This window comes from Rhyacophila brunnea, unplaced genomic scaffold, assembly GCF_057557595.1.
Source record: "Rhyacophila brunnea isolate RB1 unplaced genomic scaffold, BYU_Rbru_1.0 scaffold_5, whole genome shotgun sequence".
Classification (NCBI taxonomy): Eukaryota; Metazoa; Arthropoda; class Insecta; order Trichoptera; family Rhyacophilidae; genus Rhyacophila; species Rhyacophila brunnea.
In genome coordinates this window covers 8,654,313-8,680,095 of record NW_028233170.1, presented here as the reverse complement: position 1 = coordinate 8,680,095, position 25,783 = coordinate 8,654,313, and the positions used below count along the sequence as shown (strand labels likewise).

The 25,783-nt window shown below is 34.3% G+C and overlaps 3 protein-coding genes across 4 annotated transcripts; 1 reads left to right on the top strand and 2 right to left on the bottom strand.

Moving 5' to 3' along the window:
• Positions 1–6,749: 6,749 nt before the first annotated feature.
• Positions 6,750–9,461, bottom strand: Wdr82 (WD repeat domain 82). Its single transcript, XM_085956154.1, has one exon. It carries the CDS (start codon positions 9,309–9,311, stop codon positions 8,367–8,369), a length of 945 nt encoding a protein of 314 aa, XP_085812280.1. The 5' UTR covers positions 9,312–9,461; the 3' UTR covers positions 6,750–8,366.
• Positions 9,462–9,803: 342 nt separating this feature from the next.
• AlaRS (alanine--tRNA ligase, cytoplasmic) lies at positions 9,804–13,619 on the top strand. 2 transcript variants are annotated; one of them, XM_085956151.1, is made up of 2 exons: positions 9,804–9,927; positions 10,569–13,619. In XM_085956151.1, exon 2 carries the CDS (start codon positions 10,582–10,584, stop codon positions 13,477–13,479), a length of 2,898 nt encoding a protein of 965 aa, XP_085812277.1. In that variant the 5' UTR covers positions 9,804–9,927; positions 10,569–10,581; the 3' UTR covers positions 13,480–13,619. The 2 variants fall into 2 exon arrangements, with proteins under 2 accessions (XP_085812277.1, XP_085812278.1); XM_085956152.1 differs by having other exon boundaries at positions 9,851–9,927; positions 10,573–13,619.
• A 2,708-nt stretch (positions 13,620–16,327) lies between these two features.
• LOC147065984 (mitochondrial ribosome-associated GTPase 2) lies at positions 16,328–24,066 on the bottom strand. The gene is made up of 6 exons (XM_085955196.1): positions 23,770–24,066; positions 22,972–23,165; positions 21,737–21,845; positions 20,452–20,634; positions 19,690–19,828; positions 16,328–16,901 (listed from the first exon to the last, which is right to left on the bottom strand). Exons 1-6 carry the CDS (start codon positions 23,893–23,895, stop codon positions 16,510–16,512), a joined length of 1,143 nt encoding a protein of 380 aa, XP_085811322.1. The 5' UTR covers positions 23,896–24,066; the 3' UTR covers positions 16,328–16,509.
• Between the last annotated feature and the right edge of the window lie 1,717 nt (positions 24,067–25,783).

Sequence of the window (25,783 nt, the reverse complement as noted above, 5' to 3'; positions counted from 1 at the left end):
GCTGTTGGTATTAACAATAGGCTACCGCGATAATTAATGTTACATTGATAATACAAATAAATATTAATTATAACCCCTAACAAAATCTATCATGCCATTATTAATTACTACTTATATCAAAGTATTCATGTTAAAGTTAAAACGATGGATTGAGAAGAAAATTTATTTTTTTGAAATTCTAAGAACAGATTTTTATTGAATCAAGGTGCTTGATTTACTTTATAAATAAATTTATGAAGTTCTGTTCAATTGGCGTCATTGGTTTGTTTCGTAAAAGTATATATAGTCGAACTTGGTTATTACGAGGAAGATGGGACCGACAGAATTTGTTCGTTATAAGCGTTACTTGTTATATCAGAGAATAGATATTTTTAAATGAGCGGTCACATAACACAAAAAGTCGCAATTCAAAGAAAAATACACAAATAGAATTTTTCCCCGAAACGAGCATGGCATTCATAAACTACAAAAGAAGTTGTTTATTGTAATGAACGCTGGTAGGTACCTACCGACTTCACAAACCTTGGGTTTTTTACATGGAATTTCAACCATATACGTGGATGGCGAAACAACCAATTAGGTAGGTACTTAGACAATTAACTAGTGTCATAAACGTAATCTGACCCCGGTGGCATCCTGCCCAGTCGGATTATATTGCTTAGGGTCGAAATGTTTTTAAACAATCGACACATGACAGTTTTAAGAAAATTTTTGACGATATTTTAGCTTGGTATATCCAATAAGAAACTCGTTATAAAAGTGAATAAATGTATGGAGAAAATCATGAACGTTCATAAAATGTGAACGAATGTTTCCTTGTTACATCCGAGATCTCACTATATCCGTGATCATAATAACCGAGCTCGACTGTAATACAAATTGTATCGATCTATATTCATTTGAGTGTTAAATAAATCACTATTGCATAGGTATTTAAGAAAACACGACACATTGCTCAATCTACAATTAATACGAACCAATCGAGTACATACAAAACATCAAACGAAGAGCCCGGGATAAAACAGTGTCAAGCCTTATTTTCATAATTTCAAAGTAAAGTTTAAACCTTTAAATTTTTTAACGATTTAAAAACATAGGATGTTGCAAATTAAATTATTTATCAAAATTTCATACCAATTTGGGCGCCGCTTGGCATTTTACCTGTCACCTGTCATTAACACTATTTTATATCAAGATAATAATCAAATTTTTTTAGATGATGACATAACCGTTGTCTGAAAACACCCTTATCGAGGATTTTAGTTAGTTTAAAGGCCATTCTCATAAATGGTTCTGTTCTAACACAATTAATTTTTGTCCAAAATGACGGTTGTACTATTTTATCCCATCCTCTTCAAATATGTTCAATAAAATAAAATGAATATCTCAATATCCTGGAAACCTTTGCAGACAAAATCAATTTATTTTTACCAATTCTCTATTTGGAATCTATATAAACAAACAGCTGTACCTATTGATGACGTAGGAATAAAAAAAATATTCTAAATGCAATTTTACTATAACTAATGTTTTAAATTTTATCTCATCATTTGGACACAACTACAATAATTAATTCTTTCATAAATCAAATTTATGGAGTATAAAATTATGCAAAGTTATCTGAAAAAATTATTTTAACTTATTTTTACAAGTAAATCTCAAAAATTAGATTATTTAATTTATATTATATGTAAAAGTGAAAAAGATTAAATTAACTTCATAGAAGAGTGGAAAGTTAATTATCAGTTGCGGTTTATAACATTTGTAGACGTCTTAAAAGGCCATTATTTAAGTTATTAGGTGAATTTATGCCTTGAAAAAATAAAAATTTTCTCTGCGAAATGAATGAACCCATATTTTCAAAAGAAAAATTCTATACAGTCCGTATGGGGATTCCAGCAGAATTCAATCAATTTGGATTGTGAGACTGAACTTGATAGATCATGTGTACCGTATGAACGAGAGAGTAATTTCGAGTAGGTAATAAAATAGGGTACAGAAAGGGTGAGTCAAAAATTTGCTGGCCAAATAGAACTATCGATAACTGCCGTGTGGCTGGGACACCAAACTTGAAAGTTACCAGTATGGATAGGAACAGGTGGATAGTGTCGGAGAAAGAAAGGACTCTGTTAATTAGAAATACAAAAATACAGTTCACTTTAGATTACACCTTTAAGGTGTTTATGGTCCGTATGCCAAATTATCCACATGGGCACCTCTCGAGCCTGTAGGATAAACCGCCACTGAATGTGTTATAATAAAAAAATATTTTAATTGAAGATGAAACCCAATGATTGTAATGTATTTTCTGAAAAAAAAAACATGATAAACTGGACCGATGGTATATTTTTTTTTAACAGGTAATCCAAAAGACATGACAAGAATGTATTTTACTACTTTTTTGTAATGTTGCGAGAAAAGTGATTATGAAATAATTAGGATCGATGTCAACACAAGAAGAATATCTGCACTGCCCAAAATTTAACGTATCAATGAAATTTAAAACTTACAAAAAATTACACATAGTATGATGATATTTTCCACACATTGACAACATCGGACAGTTTAATATTTTGTTTTACGAAAACATACAATTTGATTTTGATAATATGCATAAGAAATTAATTATGGGGAACGATGAAGGAGTTGAGATATTGTATATTTACAAGTGCTTATAACTAATTTACTTAAAAAATTCACCTTAACCATCCACATCCCACTGGACGGTATATGATTTCCTCGATCTTATATAAAAAAAAAAAAACTATCAAATTATTAATTTATGTACACTTAAATTATTTATCACTATGTTATATTCCTAAAACGACTAACGTCGATCAAAAGTTAACTGAATAATAACAACTCGACAATGGTTAATAATATGGAGGCGAAAGATAATTCTTTTAGTAAAACATAGATATAAGTTTGCAATCGTAAGTTTTCACATTTTCATCTGCTTGATAAATTAAAATAAGTATTCGATAAAACTAACACACACCTGTCATACCTAGAGTTAATAATTTTTTACACCTAATGACAAATTCCATTCGAATAAAACTATTTTCATATTTCTCTTATATCTAGTTTTACAAATTATTTTATTTCATATTTTAAATTATAATTTATAAAACCAGTTTGTAGTTTAGTAAGGATCGATATTTCTGAATAGCGCGGACTTCTATCCGCTGAATCAAAACAAATTGTGAAAATAAAAAAACTGACAGCCATCTGTTTGGTACGAAATACGTAGGTACATACACATTTTATATATATCGATTAACTAAGTATACCCATGTTTTGTACTGTTTGAATATAAGAGCAGATAATCTATAGTCGGCATTGGAATCAAACTCAAATCTACATACGCAACATTCATAACTGCACTGCACTGGAGTGAGATGTTAATAACTAAAATTCTCATACTTCTTAAACATATATTATTCAATAAGAAACCATGTCATTATTTTGGTATGCAATGTGAGTTTTTTATATGTTAAAATTACACCTCATGGCTGTCTAACGCTTTACACCAATATCGGTAACGCAATTTGAACAGAGAGAACAGCATAATGATGAATTAATAAAAACTTTAGAATCTACCATCGTGACATATCAGCTGATTTTATCTAGTGAGTTAAAGGCCCCTTGCACATGGAAATTTGATGGAACCTCAATTTAATCTAAACTCCGAAAAGTCAATAAAATTGCGAACACATGAGACATCCAACAGACCATTTTTTTTAAATTTTACTGACACGCGATTCTCTTCAAATCGGGTAATTAATAATTGAAATCGTCGCAATACTATGGAGAGCCAGACAAACACATACAGCTTGCGATTAACTCCAAGTATATTTCATTAGTCAATTGTTACCCACAAGGATGATCTAAATGCCATCGGGGAAACAAAATTCTGAGGAAATATTTACAAATATTATTCTCTGGTGAACGTATGTGGGCTGCGACACCAGATGGACTACTCGCTTTCATTGTTTATTGATACATAGCCGGTATTGAAGGCTGGCACATATTGAAACTGCAAAACTCAGTAGATTGAATTTAAAAACATGACTGCCGTTGGGAGACTGTCATTGTAATACAATTACATATCTGTTTGTGAACTACGCATGTTTTTCTTAATGTGCATAAAAAGATGTTTGAAAAATGAACAATGATTTGAGTTACTCCATCTCCGCCTGCCATGTACATGCAGCCAGGTTTGTGCACGGCCGTCTTCCATGACACTATAAACATGTCAGAATAAAAAGATTTTAGTGCCACACTTCCTTGTCCCAAAGCGATGCTGCACGGGACTGATGTAGCAATCATGCATGCACCTTAGTGCTTAGAGAAAGAGTTTGCTCTGCCGTCATTTATCTTTAATGACATGAAGTGTCCTCTGTACACGAGTACTGAAACATTGCCGAAACAGAGGAGTCAGGAGTTGAAAGTGATGAATTGAAGATGGAAATATTTGGACCGGGTGCAGAACAATAACGTCATCAGAACATTTATTTGTCAAATGCAATGACATTATTAATGGACGACGCACTCAATACAGTAGCTAGCAGGTAATTTCGCGCATTCGCATATATAGGTAGACGGCACGCTATTTCCATTATGCGATATCACGCATCGGGAATTTATAGCAATATGACCTTTATTGTAATGGCGTTAGAGCAGTGTTTCTAATATCAATGTTCATTTGAGCGAACCCGTTCGAACCGAACCATTCGGCAGGCCCAACAAAAAGCATCAGGAATTTATAGCAATATCACCTTTATTGTAATGGCGTTAGAACAGATTATGCCATTCGGCAGACCCGACAATAAAGTGAGTGTCATTTTTTTTTCCAGATGATTCGTCCATATTAATGTCATTGGTCAAATGACACATGACAATAACTACTCAGCCGAAAGTTAATCTCGAAGAATTTGTCATAAGCATTTTCTCATTTCGAACATGGAGCAAAACATCTTAAGTACGTCAAATTATTGATCCTGACAGAGAAGGCATTTATTTTTGTAATTGAAATGTGATTTTGAAATAAATAAAATACAATTTCAACTAAAAACTGGAAAAAAATGATTCGTTATAAATCTTACCCATACACACTCAAAACAAAAATAAACAAATAGAACAATGAATAGGTTTTATAGAGTTGTAATGAATGTTGCAGCCCACATTAGACACGTTTACAGATTAAATTACGATACACATAAGTAATATATACTAAACTTATAAATAATCCTTGAATAATAAAATTACTAATATTATTTACAGACATATTTCAATTTTTAATAATTAGAGAAAGAAATAATAGGTACCGATAATAGAAAAAAAGTTTTCTAAATTGGAAATTTATAAGTATAAGCGATAGAAATTATAATAGATAGGTTTTAAATAAATTTAATTGAAAGCGGTGAATACTTTAAATCCATTTTAAAGTGTAGGATATTACAACTGTGCATAAAAGATAATCTGTCACCTTAGAAAGAGAAACAATAAAGCAGAAACAATGGTGGCAGATGAGAATAGTATAATAATATACACCTTAAAAAATGTGACTTACATTTTTTTAATTAAAGCAAGTCAGGTCACGATCACCCGCTGATGGGTTCATTAGACGAGACAACATTTCAGCGGAAGAACTGACATTCCATTAAAAACAATAGCGATACTGTGTTATTATATATTTTTTCAATTAGGAAAGTATCCGTTCTTTCCATATATGAACATTGACAATCAAGAGAGCATTGCAAATTCATACATCATCATTTCCGAGTGTTCCTTCATTGGAAAGCTTTACATTTGTGAAACACTACCAAGGACTCTGTAGAAATCAAGCGAGGCAATGTGGGACACATTAGAATAGGCAAAATAATACGATAATGTTCTTATACTCCATTGGCTAATTCTCGTACAAAATGTAAATACGAATTATTTTATCTGCTGACCACATCCAACTACCATAAAATTGGACATAAATAAATGGACAAATTCCCCAACAATATGAAGAGAATAGAGCGAATAAACAGCATACTGCAAGTTAGTGATTGTAAAAATTAGTTTTAACAATTTAGGGCTTGAACAGACAGAGCGGTCAGGCCTTCTGCGTTCTTTGTAGTATGTGGAACAGCGCGGTCTGACTGCCTGCTGTGTGCACAGTTTTGATGGAGTCCATACACTACAAAGAATGCTGAACTCTGAATGCAGAACGCCTGACCGCTCTCGTCTGTTTAAGCACTTAATTTTTATAAACTAACACTTACCATACATGAGATGCAATAAGTGATGTCATTTTTAATATTCAATTATCAAATTATTTTATGATTGCAATGGTTAGGATATCCATTTCAGATATAGATTGGTAATTTAACTGGAGGTATCGAAGAGAATGTTCTTAACCTTACGAATTACTCAAACCTCAGCCCTATAAATCATAAATATCGTGCACCGAATATTTTACATTTACGATTTGAACAAGGATGACATTAGATGGATCACGAATTTTCCAACCTTACTCACGACATGTATGTATTACAAGTCCGTCTATACTTATAGACTTCATATTACATCATGACGGCGATCTGCGGAACCAAAAATCCCCCTGCTATTTCACGTACATAGCTACACCCGCTTCCATCCCGTACACTAGATACAGCCATGGCATTTTAATACTTAGAATACTTAGTGTACAAGTAAATAATTCCAAAAATTAGTGAATAATATTACAATCCGTTGACATTAATATGAAAACTTTATTTCTGTCAAGTGAACAACAAAGTAATTCAAGAAATTTCCAAATAAAAATCGTGATATATTAATAAATCCAATTGATTACAAGAGATTTAGTGTTTACTTTCTGGTAATTGATGATAATTCATAAAATGTATGTCTTTTATAAATTATACAGCACTTTTTGTGCCACTGATAAAATTTGAATTTTGTTATATCGAAAGCTTAAACAGCTTAATAGCGTCTCATACACGTGCATGGATTTACTGGCACCAATAGTATATAAATCAGACTATCGCAATAATAACTGTTTACACGTTTTTTTTTTTTTTTTAGAATTATTAATAACCATATCCTTGCTTTTTCGTACAAGGTGGTTGTTAGTAATTTTGAACAATCACAAACACCCAGGCTTTGAGAAAAAAACAAATCAATATTGTGTCCTGACCGGGAATCGAACCCAAGAACTCTCGGGTGGAAGGCAAGCGCCTTACCCACTGCACCACGAGAGCTGCCTGCTGTTTACACGTTACAAGTGCCGACTGTCTCGCGAATCTCATTTTTCAAGCGTAAGTGAGACGAATTGTCGTTGTATTGGTGGTATTTCACTGGTTGTGAAAATTGGTAAACATCAAAATGCTCTGCGCAGTGTAGTTGGGTTTTTTTCTAGCAGGTTCGCCACCATAGTTCTACTGGGCAGGCACAGATATCGCACAGCTTTCTGCTGTTGTGTAAAAATTCAGAAGCCGCTTAACTTTTTTGATCCATGCATGCAATCTTGCAACTTGCATGATAATATGTGTTTACACATGTATTTTCTTCTTATGGTCGAGATAATACATACTCTTAGCAGTAAATCCATGCACGCGTAAGCGGGGTATACCAATTACAAATATCAATACCTATGTAAAACTGTGTTTTTGGCTATATTGAGATAATTGCCTTTATTAAATAATTTTAAAGATAATAACACGATATCGAAAAAAAAAATTCAATCAATATTTTATATGCATAACTAAAAAATTACAATTCTAGCATTTAAATCATTGGTGTCATTAATAAAATCGTAAGTACTACTGAAAAGTTGCCATTTTGCAGTTCCGACCTTATATGTAGGTGTCGATATATTGCTTGCTGTTCATCACATATACAATTACAATTAATTATGTGATGGTTACCAAATGATATATGTTTTACAAAAAAATTTACCCTAAAATCACATAAAAAACATAATTTATTTAAAACCAAGGTCATTTGGTGAAAATTCTACTAATTTGTTAGCCTACAGCCAACAGTGAATGCACAAGAGCTGCAAAAAATATTTAAAAGTATTATAAAACTATTAGAAAAACAAAACAGATAACGACAGACTGTTATTTTCATATAATTCTCCTTTTGCAAACATACAGTTGTACTTTTCTGGAGGATGATATTCGAGCGCGCTCAGTTATAGTTTGAAATAAGTAGGTAGTTATTTGTTAAATAAAATAAAAAATAGCACGGGTAGAGAGCGAGCGGAGACATGAGTAATTCATAAGCTTGAGTGCCTCACTTCGATTTAACACTATAAACACGTCCTGTTAATTTTCACTAGCTTACAGTTTGCTGGTTTTAGATTTATTTATAACTTAAACATCGTCAACGGTTGGAAGCCAAAATGCCATGTTGGTACAAGCAGAAGCTAACATCATAAACTTTGGATTGAATTGTACACATTGGATAGGAGCCGGATGATCACCGTTGAGAACGCAAACTTTGTAGCCCGTGTCAGCATTCCAGACGTGGACTCGTCCATCGGTTGACCCGCTGAAGATGAACTGAGAATCTGGACTGAACGAAGCTTCAATAGGAATACCTTTATTGTTGAGATGACCGGTAAACGTTTGAAGGGGCGTTCCGTGAAATGCGTCAACCAAACGGATAATGGAACCGTTCGTACTGACGAGCATTGTTTTACCGTCTCTAGAGAACTTCAAACCGGTCCAATCGCACTCTTTTTCTTGGTTCAATTTGAAAGTAACGAACGGCCCTTTATCGAAAGATCTCAAATCGTACAGTTTTATACTCTCAGAATTGACTCCAGCGGCAAAAATGAGACCTTCAGGGTCATAGGCGGCTACGGGTCTCCCGGACAAATGCATAACCCCTTGACAGTTGGGCGATCGTAAATCCCACAGACGAAGTGTCTTATCCAAGGAACCGGATAAAAATGTATCTTCGACCGGCGATAGACATAAGGTTACTACTTTTTTGGTATGCCCGGGAAAATAGCGTATGTATTTGTTATCGTGCAAGGATAGGTATCTGATTGTGTCGTCAATCTTCGTCGAGCTGTGGATAGCGGTATTCTTAGCATGGGTAAAGTGTATCAGATCGACTCCATACTTTTTACTGTTGACTGTTATCATTTGTGTACCCTTTTCGCAGTCATAAATGACAATTTGGTCGTCTTCGCTGCATGAGATGAGCGTCTCGCCACTAGGCGAGAAGTCAATGCTATTGATTTTGTCTGTGTTTTCGCGGAATACTTTCGCCACTTTGAAACTACGAACGACTTGGTCTACTAGCTTCATTTTCAATACTTTGTTTCGCTGTTTAAGCTCGAAATATTCCAAATAATTATAACATTTGAATCGTCCGAATGTTACCTACAACAAACAATAGTCGGCCATATACACACACACACGCATTGCCCATTGCCTATTGGCATTTGCCGTCACTGACACTCTGATAATCAAAGACTAAAAAATTAAAAGTAGGCCAGATTACGGCCGTTGTCTTTTTTTTCATTTATATAGGTACATAGGTACCTAAATCTTAAAGATTTTACATTCTGAATAAAAGCTTAAAATTATTGATACCTAATTGAAAATCAACAAATGACAGTTACAATAATGATGATTATTATTAGGTACTTAATTATTTTGTAAACTTTCTTTTTGTTTTTGTTGCGAGAAAGGAGCGGTTAAATAATGATTATTTATTTATTGCAATTGACGGGAAAAATCTTTATAATTTTCTATTCGGAAAAAATATAGAATCTTACAACTGCGAAATGTATTTTTATAGTCTGTAATTAAATTTCGTCATTTCTGGCAATTTTGTTTGTGAACTGTCTGGCTTTCGTGAGGTGGTGTCACGTTTCGCGTTTGCCGCTGTGTTTTCGATCAATTATTGTTTAACCGGAAGGCAAGTATTCATAATTTGTGCAATTTTGATCGCCTCTTAACATATAAATTCAAATATTGTGATTTTACCTCGTTCGGCATTTCTTACACTTACTTGTAGGCCCAACCATATGCTTTTGAAGTACATAGGTTAATAATTGTAGGTGCATTTTTTTGTAGGCTGCGTTGCACTATTTCCACAAAGTATTGCATCATTGTTCATTTAAAGGAGATAACATTTTGTTCAAAATCAAATAATATCGCGGTACCCTTCAAATAAAGTATATTTTTATTTTTAATAAAGTTTTCATATGATTTATTATCCATTTAATGGTGTAGATATCGACACTATTAGATAGAAAATTAGATCACTTTTCAAATACGTCACCAAATTGTATCAAGTACCTGCAAAAATGAAAGTTGTTTTGGTAATAATTATAGCATTGTTTTAAAACCGAAGCAGCCTACCCAATATATTTTTAGTTTTTATTTATCATTTTTTTGTAATATTGATTGCTACATTCTAGAACTTCAAGGTGGATATATTTAAAATTCAGTAAAACTAATATTTTCTATTAAATATAAGTTTTGACAATCTCATTCCTATTATTACTTAGTAAGCCCAATGAAATCACTGACGTCATTTACAATATTTTTTTCCAGATAGTCATTCAAAATGGATTCGTCTATGACTGCCAAGCAGATTCGCAATGCCTTTATAGATTTTTTTAAAGGCAAAAAACACGAATATGTTCATTCCTCATCGACCATTCCATTGGATGATCCGACCCTCCTCTTCACTAACGCGGGAATGAATCAATTCAAGCCTATGTTCCTCGGGACAGTGGATCCCAATAGCGACATGTCCCGACTGGTCCGAGTTGTTAACACGCAGAAATGCATCCGTGCGGGAGGAAAACACAACGACTTAGACGACGTGGGAAAAGACGTTTACCATCACACCTTCTTCGAAATGATGGGCAATTGGTCATTCGGAGATTACTTCAAGCTTGAAATCTGCACTTGGGCATGGGAATTGCTCACTGAAGTGCTCAAATTGCCGTCTGACAGGTTGTATGTCACTTACTTTGGCGGAGACGAAAAGTCTGGTCTTGAACCAGATGACGAGTGCAAGAACATTTGGCTGAAACTTGGCATCCTTCCTTCCCACGTGCTTCCCGGAAGCATGAAGGATAATTTCTGGGAGATGGGAGAGACCGGCCCATGCGGGCCTTGTTCAGAACTTCATTTTGACAGAATAGGAGGACGTGAGGCTGCTCATTTAGTGAACATGGATGACCCGGACGTATTAGAGATATGGAATCTGGTATTTATTCAATTCAACAGAGAAACGGACGGAAGCTTGCGACTTCTTCCCAAGAAGCATATCGATTGTGGCTTAGGATTGGAACGTCTGGTGTCAGTAATACAAGGAAAAAATGCAAATTATGATACTGATATGTTTGTACCCATTTTTGAAGCCATTGAAAAGGGCACCGGTAGTCGTCCGTACACTGGGAAAGTTGGCGCAGAAGATAAGGATGGGATCGATATGGCCTATCGAGTGTTAGCCGACCACGCTAGAACTCTGACAATTTCTCTGGCCGACGGGGGCTGTCCCGACAACACTGGAAGAGGCTACGTTTTGAGAAGAATTTTAAGACGTGCCGTGCGATATGCAACTGAGAAACTCAATGCCAAACCGGGTTTCTTTGCAACGCTTGTTCACACTGTCGTCGAACTGTTAGGAGACACTTTCCCAGAAGTCAAAAGAGATCCTCAGAGTATCATCGATACAATAAACGAAGAAGAAACTCAATTCTTGAAAACCCTAGTGAGAGGCAGAAATTTATTGAATCGAACCGTCAGTAAGCTCGTTGATACTAAAGAGATTCCCGGAGACGTCGCCTGGCGGTTATATGACACGTATGGGTTTCCTGTGGATTTGACTCAACTCATGTGTGAAGAGAAGGGTTTGCAAGTCAATATGGGCGCATATGAAGATGCCAAGAAAGCCGCTCAACTGATCTCCCAAGGAAAAGCGGCAGGCCATGAAGATACGCTCGCTTTGGATGTTCACGCCCTCACCGAATTGCAGAACACCGGAGTCAGTCCCACTGATGATTCTTTTAAGTATAAATATGTCGCCTCGTCTGATGATAAAGTCGCCGACTATAAGTTTGAAGAATGTTCTGCTTCTGTTGTAGCCTTGAGATTCGCCAAACAGTTTGTCGATGAAGTACATTCCGGACAAGAGTGTGGAATCCTTTTAGACCGCACCAGTTTTTATGCTGAGCAGGGTGGACAAATATTTGATGAAGGTTTTATGGTAAAAATAGGAGACGACAGTGTCGAATTCACCGTTAAGAATGTTCAAGTAAAAGGTGGCTACATTCTGCATACAGGTGTTATCGAAGGCAGTTTGAAAAAGGGAGATCGAGTAGCTCTTCATATCGATACTGAAAGAAGAAGACTCGTGATGAATAATCACACCGGGACGCACGTTTTGAACGGCGTTTTACGTAACGTATTAGGTAATGATTCTGACCAGCGCGGTTCGCTAGTCATGCCTGATAGGCTGCGTTTCGATTTTACTAACAAAGGACCGATGACTCCTGAACAAATTAAAGATGCAGAAAATCAAATAAATGAAATCATTAGTAAAAACCATAAAGTTTATGCCAAGTCCATTAGATTGTCTACCGCTAAGACGATCAATGGTCTTAGGGCCATGTTTGATGAAACGTATCCCGATCCCGTGAGAGTTGTCGCAGTGGGAGTTCCCGTTGACAGTTTAGAGAATGACCCGACCAGTTCTGCGGGAACTCATACTTCTGTAGAGTTTTGTGGAGGCTCACATTTACATCAGACTGGCCATATCGGGGATTTCCTCATTTCCAATGAAGAGGGCATCGCAAAAGGTATCAGAAGGATTGTCGCTTTGACAGGACCTGAAGCTACGAAAGCTCTTAACCGATTGGCGATCTTGGAAAACGAGCTTAATATCATCTGCAGTGCAGTAAAAGACGATACTCAAAACTCAAAACAGCTCGTGAAAAAGATTGTCGAGTTGACAGACTCAGTTTCACATGCCGTCATACCTTATTGGAAAAAAGATGATATCAGAAATACTTTGAAAGGACTGAAGAAACAACTGGATGATAAAGAACGCGCGGCCAAGTCCGCAGTGTTGGTTACAGTCGCTGAAAAGGCAAAGGAATTGTGTATGGCAAACCCTGATGCAGCCGTGTTGGTCAGCGAACTCACCGCTTACAATAACACCAAGGCGTTGGATGCAGCTCTCAAACAAGTCAAAGCGCTCAGTCCCAACACGGCTGCGATGTTTTTCTCAGTCGATTCAGATTCAGGAAAGATATTCTGTTTGTCTGCCGTTCCTAAAAATGCTGTAGACAAAGGATTGAAAGCATCGGAGTGGGTCCAAGCCGTGGCTGGACCGATGGGCGGAAAAGGAGGTGGCAAGCCAGAATCTGCTCAGGCCTCTGGGCCCAATACATCTTGTCTTCAGGACGTGCTTCAGTTGGCCACAGCCTTTGCCAACACCAAGTTGGGTTAATTTTGGAATATTAATCTTTTATATTTTTCCGGGTTCGGGTGCTCATTTAAAATATTTTTTACTATTTATACACTTCTCTTAGTTGTAATACTCACCAAGAATCTGGAATCCAGCTTTAAAATAAATTATTATGCCATAAACCGTTGTCTTTTCATTTGTTGAATCATTGAAATCAAAGGGAAGATGTTGAAAATATAGAGATGGAGCCTAAACATAGGAAAGTGACGCAAAAAAAGGATCTCAGCTGCTTTATACACACCTGCCGCAAGAAAACGTTTGTACCAAATTGCACCCATGTTACACTACACTAAGCAGATCAATTGGTTTTCAACTACACACACCCAACGTCTTTTATACTCAACCTCTCCACGGAAAAAACATTTTCAAATGTCGCTATGATAATTTTATTAATTAAATGTCAATGCACTATCTGAACAACTGTTCACTTATTATTGGATGCACACATTTAAGGCTATACCTCAGTTGAGGCATGGTCTAAAAGGATCATGGCTAAGCGATGCGCGGATTGCGGGTCCAAATGACATATGCCGAACGAAATATAATTTGTCATATAAATCCAACATGCCTCCATTTAATGGTCAGTTTATTGTTCTATTAGTAACAATAATAATATATTGATTGACACGTTTTGTTTTTCAAGTAAATGGGTAACGTTTTTAGTCATCTTTACGCGATTTAAGAATTAATACCCCCGTCGCCATCACGAAACAAATTGACGTATTCACACCTCGACGTTCGTTCTCCGACTGCCAGCGAGTCCAAAATTTCGTCGCACCTATAGTTAAAAATTATTTGTTGTATCGTCTTAATGGAATATGCATTTAGATTTGTCACTGAATTATTCATCCGTTTGATTCATTAAAGGTTAAAGTAGAAATTATTGTTCGCAAGGACAGCAGGATTGAATTGGTTGAGGGCACCATGACCCCCACAAGGGGGGGCTGACAGGGCTCTAGCCTGGGGGCCCGGCGTGGCGGGTAGACCAGATAAATGAGATAAACATACATCACAAATTTCCTCTAATATTAAAAAAAGTCACCTGCGGGCGCTACTTTAATTCTTCACCTTCAAATTTTTAAAATAATTACGTGACAGTGCGATATAATTATTATTATTATGTATCGATAATCGACAACTCTACAATAAATTCAAGATAATGCATTAAAAATCGCTAATAATACACTAAATACTCTTATTTAATTAAATAAAATTAAAAAAAAAAAATTAATACTAATTTGAACTTAAACATTATTTAGAAAACACCAATGCAGAGAGTCACACTGCCTTTAACCATAGCAATAGGTAGGGGGCCCGGCTAAAGAACCTAGCCTGAGGGCCCGCTTCAGGATGTGGGGGCCATGGAGGGCACCCATACCCACCCACAAGATGTGTTTTAAATTTTGAGTTAAAATGATGTAATATCAATGAAATAATCAATTCCTTAATATTTGAATCTAAAAAATAAAAAAACTAGTAATAAAATAATAATAAAAAAACTAGTAATAAACTAATAATAAAAATAAAGAAATCAGTGTAAGTAAATTGTATATTTTACACCCTTCACTACATGTTTTTTTACATTTCTATCTAGAAACTGCCCTGTCTACTATAGGCATTTTTTCGTTCGCTAGTTGAACGCATCGCAGTGCATGTGTAGCCTATGTAATGCCTGCCTCAAACTGGTTTCCAAATGGCCATTTTTCATGATAAAAGTGCTAGCGCATGTAGACATCGCCGATGGATATCTGTTCAACATCACCGTCAGTCTCTCAACTGAATTATACTATACTTTTGAAGGATTATAGGATATAAAGATGGTAATATAATACAGTCAAACTTGGTTATTATGAGGAAGATGGGACATACTGAATTTGTTTGTTATAAGCGTTACTCATTATATCAGAGAATAGGTATTTTTAAATGAGCGGTCACAACACAAAAAGTCAAAAATAAAAAATTGAAAACCATCGTAAAAATCCCCGAAACAAGCATGGCATTCATAAACTACAAAAAAAGTTGTTTATTATAATGAACGTTGGTAGGTACCTACCGACTTCACAAACCTTGGGTTTTTTACATGGAATTTCAACCATATACGTGGATGGCGAAACAACCAATTAGGTAGGTACTTAGACAATTAACTAGTGTCATAAACGTAATCTGACCCCGGTGGCATCCTGCCCAGTCGGATTTTATTGCTTAGGGTCGAAATGTTTTTAAACAATCGACACATTAACAGTTTTAAGAAAATTTTTGATGATATTTTAGCTCGGTATATCCGATAAGGAGCTCGTTATAAAAGTGAATAAATCTATGGAGAAAATCATAAACTAAAATGTGAACGAATGTTTCCTTGTTACATCTGAGATCTCGCTATATCCGTGATCGTAATAACCGAGCTCGACTGTAGTACAAACTGTATCGATCTATATTCATTTTAGAGTGTTGAATAAATCACTATTGCATAGGTATTTAAGAAAACACGACACATTGCTCAATCTACAATTAAAACGGACCAATCAGGTACATACAAAACATCAAATGAAGAACCCGGGATAAAACAGTGTCAAGCCTTATTTTCACAGTTTCAAAGTAAAATTTAAACCTTTAATATTTTAACGATTTAAAAACAGGATTTTGCAAATTAAATTATTTATCAAAATTTATTATTTACATATTAAATTAAGTTGCTCGTTATAACAGTGAATAAATGTATGGAGAAATTCATAAACTAAAATGTCAACGAATGTTTCCTCATTACATCCGAGATCTCGCTATATCCGTGATCGTAATAACCGAGTTCGACTGTATTAAATATAATAATTTTATGTTGATTCAGTAAATTTTGAATAGGCAATGAACCATTTATTTAATGCCAATTTTTCTCTTCTTTCACAAATTAAAATACTTAATAACAATATAGGTAGATCAAAAAATATTCATAAACAAATTAATATTTATTTTAGATATTATTTTTTATATTACGCAGATAATTTTAACAGATAATGACTAGATCTTCTCATCCGGTTTTGGTAAGTCTGCTGCTACTTTATCGTCATAGAGTCTTCTTATTCTTTTTAATAAAATTGACATATTTGTGCCAATTTTCCCCGACACGGGTATAACTTCCATGTTTTTAAAATGTCGCCTGAGAACGGCGACGTTGCTAGCGGCTTCGGGAATATCTATCTTGTTGGCAAGAATCAACTGCGGCCGCAGAAGCAACTCTTCGCTGAATTGTGACAGTTCGTATTTGAGCGTCTCGACTTGCTGCCAAGGTTTAGGCAGAGAGGCGTCCACAACATATAGTAGACAGCAACATCTTTCTGCGTGCTGCATGAACTGTATTCCTAAGCCGCGGTTTTGGTGGGAGCCAGGAATTATACCGGGCAAATCGGCAACTGTAACAAATCAATGCATTTATCAAAATCCAGTTTTATAAGAATTTGTTGAATATGTCACAAGATCTGCTACAAAATAAGTTTAACAATATTGAGAAAAAAGAATAGGAGTGTATATCATTAGTCTGAAATAAAAGGCACTACATATTATTACACCATCCCTATATTATATCTATACAACACTGAAAATAAAGCTTGATTGTTTGGGTGAGTAACAAGAAATAACGAAAGGGGCCTGTGTTAGAATCCAATACAATAAAAGTGATGTAAGCACTGTTGGTGATAGAAACCATAGAAAATATACAAATTAGCCTTGCCTAAGAAATAGTATGTATAACCATAAAATAATATGTAATTATAACTCCTTAGTTAGAAGCAGACTTGAGAGTGGGTCTATCGTTTGGGCCCCGCATCAGTTGAAGCACGGCCTTATGGTGGAGAGAGTCCAAAAGAAATTTTTAAGACTCCTTTACTTTCGGCTGTATGGATATTATCCGTGTGGCTCTATTCGACTGATTTTCTCTTAGGGATGCTTACATACTGTAGCTTAAAATTTAGAAGGGATCTTTATTTAGCTACATATTCTTGGTGGTGTTGGCTTGTGTGTCTCTGATAATTACCTTAGGAATCGAGGGCATCCGTTGTTTGTTCTCCCACGGTGCAGAACTAACCTGCCATTAGTAATGCCAATTGGGAGGGCAGTAACCATGTTTAATGAAATCGCTTCGGATATTGATATATTCCACTTACGTGAGAGTGAATTTAGGTGGACGTTGTTTCATAAGTTTTTAAGATAGGGTCTATCAAAGTTCACTCTGTGTGCTTCCATCTACTTTTATTTTGTTACTTATTTTATTTATTTTCTTATTTTATTACTTATTCTCTGTATTTTTATTTTTAAAAATTATTAAGAGTTATTTTATGTCATGCCGTGAACGCTTTGAATTTATAATTTGTTATGTTCATTATATGTAAAATAAATAAATTTGATTTGATTTGAAAAGATGAGATTCTTTAACGAATTTACATTTTAATGGTAATGTTTTTATATACGCATTGATTAATAAAAACACTAATGTAAATTTTTGATAAATTATCTCAAATCAGCTTGATATTTTCCGCTAGGTGCATTCAACTTCCAAAAAAATATTTTCAATAATTAACAATTTACTGAATTTATTGAAAATATATTTAAACTATATGCAGTACACTCTCAATAATCCGCCGCTCGATTATCCGACAACTACTAGGTATAATCCGCCGTTATTTTTACTAGTTGAAAGCACAAAATCCAGCTCTATAATTCGCCGGTATTCGATTGTCAAATTCAGTAGTCCGCCTCGTACAAGTATACAACGCAGATGAGACGGATTCATTATGGAAACTTCTCCTTCGTAAAACGTAAATTCATTGCGAAGAAAGTAATGTACCAGGGAGGAAAGTGCCTCACAATTATGCCGTGCTCCAATACAACCGGGACACACAAAATGAAGCTTTTGGTCATAGGGAAAGCCAGGAATCCTAAGCCATTCAAGAATATCTGCCTCACTGGTTGTACATATCAAGTGTTTTACTGTTTAAAATAAACTTAGTTTATAAATATGTTTAATTTAGTAAATACTTGATTTTGATTATAAATAAAACCATAATTTGCTAGACAAATTCTTCAAAAAAACTATTTTTACGAAATACCTGTTTTAGTTTTTACCATATTTTGTATGTATGCATTATAATCTGCCGCTTTCACTAATTGGACACTTCTCTGGTTTTTGGGGTAGCGGATTACTGAGAGAGTACTGTATTTCCCTAATCAAGATAATATTTTTCCAACCTTTTTGTAGGCAAAATTATTCATGTGTTTTTCAAAATTTTCTAACTTCCTCAGTACCCACCTAACCTAAATAATTAACCAACAGATAAAATTTTAAGACAGCTAAATATTTGGCAGCAACAATATTGATACATAGAATAATACAGACATTTCTTTTGTTATTATGTACTCCGTGATAAGAATGAGTCAAATAAATAAGATACACACAATGTAATATAAAATCATAAGAGGTGGGAAAACTGGTCGATTTTGAAGACTAAAGTATACTTACTACCAGTGTAAAAAAATACTTCATCTTACTTATCAAAACTTGTTCCAAAATACTTACTAGTATTTGGAATACTATATAGTGTTTGGCGTGCGTATGCGACATAAGTCTCATACTAAACTGGAACTAAAACTTAACTCTATATCAGTATTTGAAATATCGGCCTCAATAGAATCGCTAAAAATACACTGAGCTGGTCTTTTCGAAATGTCCCATTTATTATAAAATTTTAAACACATTTTAAATTTATGAGTTGTTTTTATGTTATGTTATAATATTCTTGTTTACAAATAATGAATAACAATGATTTTTTTTATTGCAAACTATGTCACCTCAGTCACTCACCACATTTCCGAGGGAATAATAATATGCTGCTACAGAAAATTTATGACCTATTTGTTCATACATAAGATGATGTCATTCGCACGCATAGACTAATAAATTAAAATATAATTGTATTCGAGTGCTATCTCGCTCGCGCGCATTTAATGTTGATAGTATTGAAAGTCTACCAACTAGCCAGGGACTCGCGATGATATCATCATAAGTTTATTGGGCCACACGTACTGAGTACTTGGGTAGTTTCATCCGATACTTGAGTACACAAACTGGTGACAGTATTTCCAACTCACCTATAAAAATAATCCATCATACAATCATCAAAGTAATAAGTATTCAAGGATACCTACTTGCTACTTGTTCATAGTCATCATACTGGACGATGCCAATGTGTGGATGAAGTGTGGTGAAAGGGTACGGAGCAACTTTAGGTCTCGCCCTAGAAACTGCTCTCAGAAGTGTACTCTTGCCTGCATTAGGAAAGCCCAACTGCAATATAAAGAGATCTTTGAAATTTACAAATATGTCTGTCACCATCATTAATTAATTAACAGATAAAATTTTAAGGCAGCTAAATATTTGGCAGCTTTCAGTAGTAACAATATTGTTTTGTACTAATTGCACTGCATCTCTCATGATGCTAATGAGCCCATTTTAAATGTATATTATAGTCAGTGTTGCCATCTTTTTCTATGCTGATTATAGTACAAGGGCATAAAAATTATAGTATTTCTGAAAAATATATAGTACAGGGACATTTTTCGTCTGAATCCTTTAAAATTATAGTATTTTGGTATATTTGGCGTAAAATTATAGTATTTTACATTTTTCGCAGAATTAAAATAATTAAAGTATTGTACTGTAATTATAGTACGGTTGGCATCACTGATTATAGTATTATTATGGGGTCAAATTTTGTCCTATGATCTGAGGCTAGCATAGTAGTATTAGTAGTAGTATAGATCCACCAGTATAACTTGTCCGCTGAGTGATGGCGCCACATGCTAACATTGTACATATCTTTCAATACTTTTTATACTGTGATGAGCTTAGTTCTAAATTCGAACACTGGACGATTTATGATGATATATCTATAGTATTAATGGGATTACCAATCCAACATGCGCCATGCTTCGTATCTCAAGAGAGTAAACTTTTTGTTCTCCGGTAGCACCATATTCAGCAATTTTGGGAGCCTGCTCTACATCGGACGTGAAGAATTTGTTTCCTCGACCACCGGCACCTCCGCGAGCCGCCATAAAGATCATTCCTTCTTTGTCTAAATCAGCTATAATCTGAAAATATTGCAATTTTATTATCATGACATATTAAAGGTGGTCTTCAGTGAAAAGAAAATTAATCGCAAAGTTTTCGTGACCTCTTTTTGCACGGCAAACAATATATTATGAATAATATAAAACATGAACCTTTTAAAAGATAAATATATTACCATGAATAGTAGTTTATAAATTAATCATAAAACAAAAACTTTGTTCACTACATTACAAAGTGGACATATCGGTTTTCTGTTTTAGATGCCTCATTTATGTTTAATTTCAAAATTTTTGTAAAACTTGTGCTCTTCAATTTGCACTTGTCTTTTTAAATAGTAGGTAAACTTGTAAAGTTTTAAGAAATATCTAAAAATTAAAAATAAAACATTTTTACCAAGGACAAGTGGCGCCAAATTGACTCCGATTGTCCAGAATCACTTGGTCAACAGTGGCGTCAAGTTGGCGCTGGTAGATACCTACGGACTTCACTTTTTTGGATTTTTTTAGTTCTTGGATTTTTCAGCCATATGCGTGGATACTTTTTCATTATTGTCGGCAAAAACAACAATTAGGTAGGTACTTAGACATTTAACTAGTGTCATAAATGTAATCTGTACACGGCGGCATCCTGCCCGATTGGATTTTATTGCTTGGGGTCGAAATGTTTTTAAACAATCGACACGTTAACAGTATTTTAGCTCGGTATATCCGATAAGTTGCTCGTTATAACAGGTGAATGTATGAATGAATGTATATGGAGAAAATCATAAACCAGAATGTCAATGAATGTTTCCTTATTACATCTGAGATCTCACTATGTCCGAGATCGTGATAACCGAGTTCGACTGTATATTATGTTAAAAATAAAAATCTCTAATATTATATTTTTCTGCTTTTTTAAATTCAATCCTTTGCACTCTACGTATTAAATTTAGAATTTTTATTTTCAAATATTAAACCATTCCACTCCCGGGCAGCGCCGGGTGATACTGCTGATATTACTATAAAAATGTATTCGATTCATAGGCAAGCTTTCAATTTTTTCACAGTAATAAATGTCACCTAGTCGACACTTTTATGTCAACGGGAAATGGTAAATAAATATGGAGTCCGCGTAACGTACTTTTCCTGAATCATTTTTGATGATGGTTCCTATTGGTACTTTGACGATTGAATGCTCTGCGCCTTTTCCATTACATTCCTTGATATCTCCTTTTTCACCATGTTTTGCTCTGGAAGAAGTAATGAATAAACATTTGTATTGTTTTATCAATATCAATCGGCACACTGCTAAGCGAAACGGACACTATTTTGAAACGATTAACGTAAACACAGAAACATATTATCACATGAACATGGCGGTGAGTTGAAAGGATTTGACGAGCGACTTTCAAATATTCATACAGTTTTTTTCAATTAATTCTGCCTATAATAAAATCAAAGATGCTCAAATCTCTTTGTTTCGGAAGGATACAATATAAAAGTTACTATATAATATTATTTATCAATAAACTTAAAGAAACAAAAAAATAATTTTAAAAGCTCTAAAACCACAGATATGTGTTATACCGAAATATGGATTTATTCTCAAAACAGGATGTTTACATTGAATATCCTTTTATGATATTATGAATATGTATTTTATGTGATCATGTCATGATTTCTAGGATGAGAAAAGATGGGGCACAGTTTACAAATTGTTGAGACTTATGCCTGTGCTCCATTAGCACGCAAGTCAGACAATTTACAGTCTTCAGACTTTTTTTTCGAGTGGAGCACTCTAGATCTGTGGACTTTTAAATCCGCAGACCAAGCTCGTTGGATTTCAAACATGTTTGATATTTTACTCTCTGAGTTGCCAGATTTCATCCGTCAATCACTACGTAAATTATATTTGACATTAAGTAATAGGCAATCATTCGGACCGAAAAAAATCTGTAATTGTTTCAAACATTTTTATTGATTAATTTGTTAGCTTACACATTAGAAAATGAGAGATTTATCAATATTTTGTTTGTATTTATGAAATTCATAAAAGAAAACGAAAAATTTGTGTTGTTTTCACCGTTATATTATTTTATGCAAGTCTACATATAAACACAAAATTTTAGGATTACCGGAAGACATTACGATAATTGCAACTTTCGACTTTTGATAGCTTGACTTTTTAATTGATCATCGATCATGATAATCGTTGACCAGTAGCAGAGCATAGACAAATTGGGCGATTTATGTCCTCGGACTTTTGGCTCGCCAATGGAGCGCCTGCATTGGAGAAGATACCCCAAATTCATAATTTTTGACCTTTGATTATACCATCCCTTACAGTTTGCACAATACATATTTGAAACCACTCACTCTGTAACTGAGGAGCAATGGTTAAGATTTTTCACATCGTTGGTGGCCAGAAATAAAACATGGCCGCCATTGCCCCCGTCTCCTCCATCAGGTCCTGCGTGCTCTTTGCCCCAAGAACTTAAAAAAGATACTTCCCCGTCACCTCCACGGCCTCCCAATGTACGCATACGGCATTCTTCCACATAATATTGCACCTATATTTGGAGAAAACAGAGTATTCATATTTGAATTTTATAATGTGAGTTTTATAATGATATAAGATTAATTTTACTATTAACTGTTACAAAGAAAAACAACATCTAATTCATTATGCGTACTCCAGACCAAAAACATTTTTAAGTGAACGTTGTTTTCCACCCGCAGCAGAATAAAAAAATATCTAGATATTAAATTTGTATCGGTAAATTTTAAATGTCTTATACAAATTTTCTTCCAATTTCTGTCTGAGTGTCTTAGTTTTAATTCAATTGCCACGCAGCATTCCGAGTAGTCTGTTACTCGAATAGGTAAGTATAATATAATATATGCGATATTTTTGGTTCTCTCGAATCTTTCAAATTCCTATAAATTTGACGTCCCTGTAGTAGTTCAACCTGGATCCTTGACAGAAACTTCTTATTAATATTAAATCAGTTGGCAACCTTAGTAGCAAACCCCAGATTAATTAAAATAATCAGTATTATCCAAACAGACTCGAAACATCAAGTTTATTCAATATGTATTGAAGATGTTGCTGAAGTAACAGGTTAAGAATAAAAACAAAACAATATTTTGATTAGCAACGTAATAAAAACATACTGTAAGATTTAATGATTTGGGTTTTCGGCTCCTTAGAGCATTTGCGACTGGCGCTGTACTTTGATTTCTACATGACGTCGGTAGTAATAATTTGAAACTCTGAGATAAGATTCTTAAGTTAATCATGATCACAAATTACTTTAAATTTGTGTTGTAGTGATTATAAAATCCTTAGGTTAGGAAATATTTTGTTACGAATACTAGGTTAGGTATATTATTGACATTTGACGATCATAGACAATAATAATTATTGTTTTCGTCGTGAGTGTTGCCATGAGTAAAAACCGTCTTGCTAGTGCCATATGTGATCCAGTGTTGCCATATTTTGAAAGTGGAATTATAGTACAGTTCCTTCAAAATTATAGTATTTCGGCAAAAAATATATGTAACCAATAATTTTCTGCATTTTCAAAAAATTAAACGTGGGGTAATTAATGTCTTGTTTTTTTTTATACAAAATATCCATGTAGGGTAATTAGTTTCTTGTTTTTTTAGACAAAATTCAAATGTTAAGTCAGTGGTTTCCAAGCTTTATGTTACTACGCCTCCCTTTTAAAAAAATCTAATCTAGGCGCCTCCCCCCTTATTTCATTAAATAATACAGACACCTTTTTATATAGTCAATAATCTACCTACAAAAATGAAAAAAATAAAAAAGGTTTTACTACTTATATTACATTAATTTTTGACGAATGTGCTTGTTTATTAGCACAATCAATTTCAATAGTAGTCAATCCAAATTCATCTTCGTTCATTGACAAATGGATTCTATCATGGACCCCATATCTTGAAGCGGACCCCCCGGGTCAGGATTTTTCAACCACATATTTAAAATATTTAATTGCTTCGAAACAAAGCAGCGCAGGCTTTTTTTGCTATTAATAACATAATGTGAAAAGTGCATTAGCAAACTAACCAAGAATCCAGTAAATAGATTTTTGTTTGCTTCAATATATCTGGCGTAGAAATCATTTAAAAGTAGGTATAGACATGGCGAACTTTTTTTTGTAATTTTGATTTCCAAAGCTCCAATTTTTTTATGAATGCCTTCACTTTGTCGTTTTAAATCAGTGAATGCATTAGTGGTCCTTGGATTCATTTATTCACTCATTTTTTTTAAAATTTCAACCAAATAGACAATTTTAAAATCAAAATTATCGTTTCTAAACAAATTTGCCTCAAACTTCGACATTATGATTAATTCGACCCTTTAATTTAATTTTTTTACGAGATAGCCATTGCGCTTCACAATAGTATAGACGTGAGGGATTATAAAATTAGTTTCCATATTTGAAGAAAGGTTTGCAAACAACCTTTTATAGGACTGTTTTTTTGTGTAGTTTATAACAAGCGGCCGTTTTATATACTATGCATTTGCAAACTGCAAACCTGTGGCTACATTAATTGTGTTAAACTTTTCGCGCCTCCCTTTGCAACACTCCGCGCCTCCCAGCTTGGAAATCGCTGTGTTAAGTAATTGACGTCACCTTTTTTTAGACATGGGGATAATTTTTTTTTGCTTCTCACGGATTATTTTGGCGTTGTTTTTCTTCTATTGTCAACTTTTTTTCCGATTTCTCAAAATTATAGTATTTTGGGCGTACTATACCTGTTTTATACCGTACATAGTACGCGGACGAAAATTATAGTACAAATACTATAATAATTATAGTACGGTTGGCAGCACTGGTGTGATCTTAATGTTTCTCTAAACATTGGAAAACTGGAGGAAAATAATAATAAAAAATACATTATAAATAATTGCACTATAAAACATTTATCAGAAGCGCTTCATACAGCGATAGACTCAAAGAGGGTAGACTACAGAACAGAGTAATAGGATAGAAATGCATTCAGTCGCTGTAGACCATGGGTGGCCTACCTTTTCAGCAGCCGGGCCAGATTATAAAAATGAGATTTCCTACAGGGCCCGCACAACTAATTTTTTTATTAAGATACAAAACAAAAAACAAATATATATTAAGTAGGTATATATATATATTAATAAAATAAG

What these genes read in the sequence shown, in the direction of transcription:
- LOC147065984 (XM_085955196.1), bottom strand. Translation starts at nt 23,895, where the DNA reads ATGATTAACTTAAGAATCTTATCTCAGAGTTTCAAATTATTACTACCG. An exon ending in TCAAAAATGATTCAGGAAAA is followed by an intron (nt 20,635 to 21,736) that starts GTACGTTACGCG and finishes CAATATTTTCAG; the next exon opens with ATTATAGCTGATTTAGACAA. An exon ending in GCATGGCGCATGTTGGATTG is followed by an intron (nt 19,829 to 20,451) that starts GTAATCCCATTA and finishes TTTATATTGCAG; the next exon opens with TTGGGCTTTCCTAATGCAGG.
- AlaRS (XM_085956151.1), top strand. Translation starts at nt 10,582, where the DNA reads ATGGATTCGTCTATGACTGCCAAGCAGATTCGCAATGCCTTTATAGAT.
- Wdr82 (XM_085956154.1), bottom strand. Translation starts at nt 9,311, where the DNA reads ATGAAGCTAGTAGACCAAGTCGTTCGTAGTTTCAAAGTGGCGAAAGTA.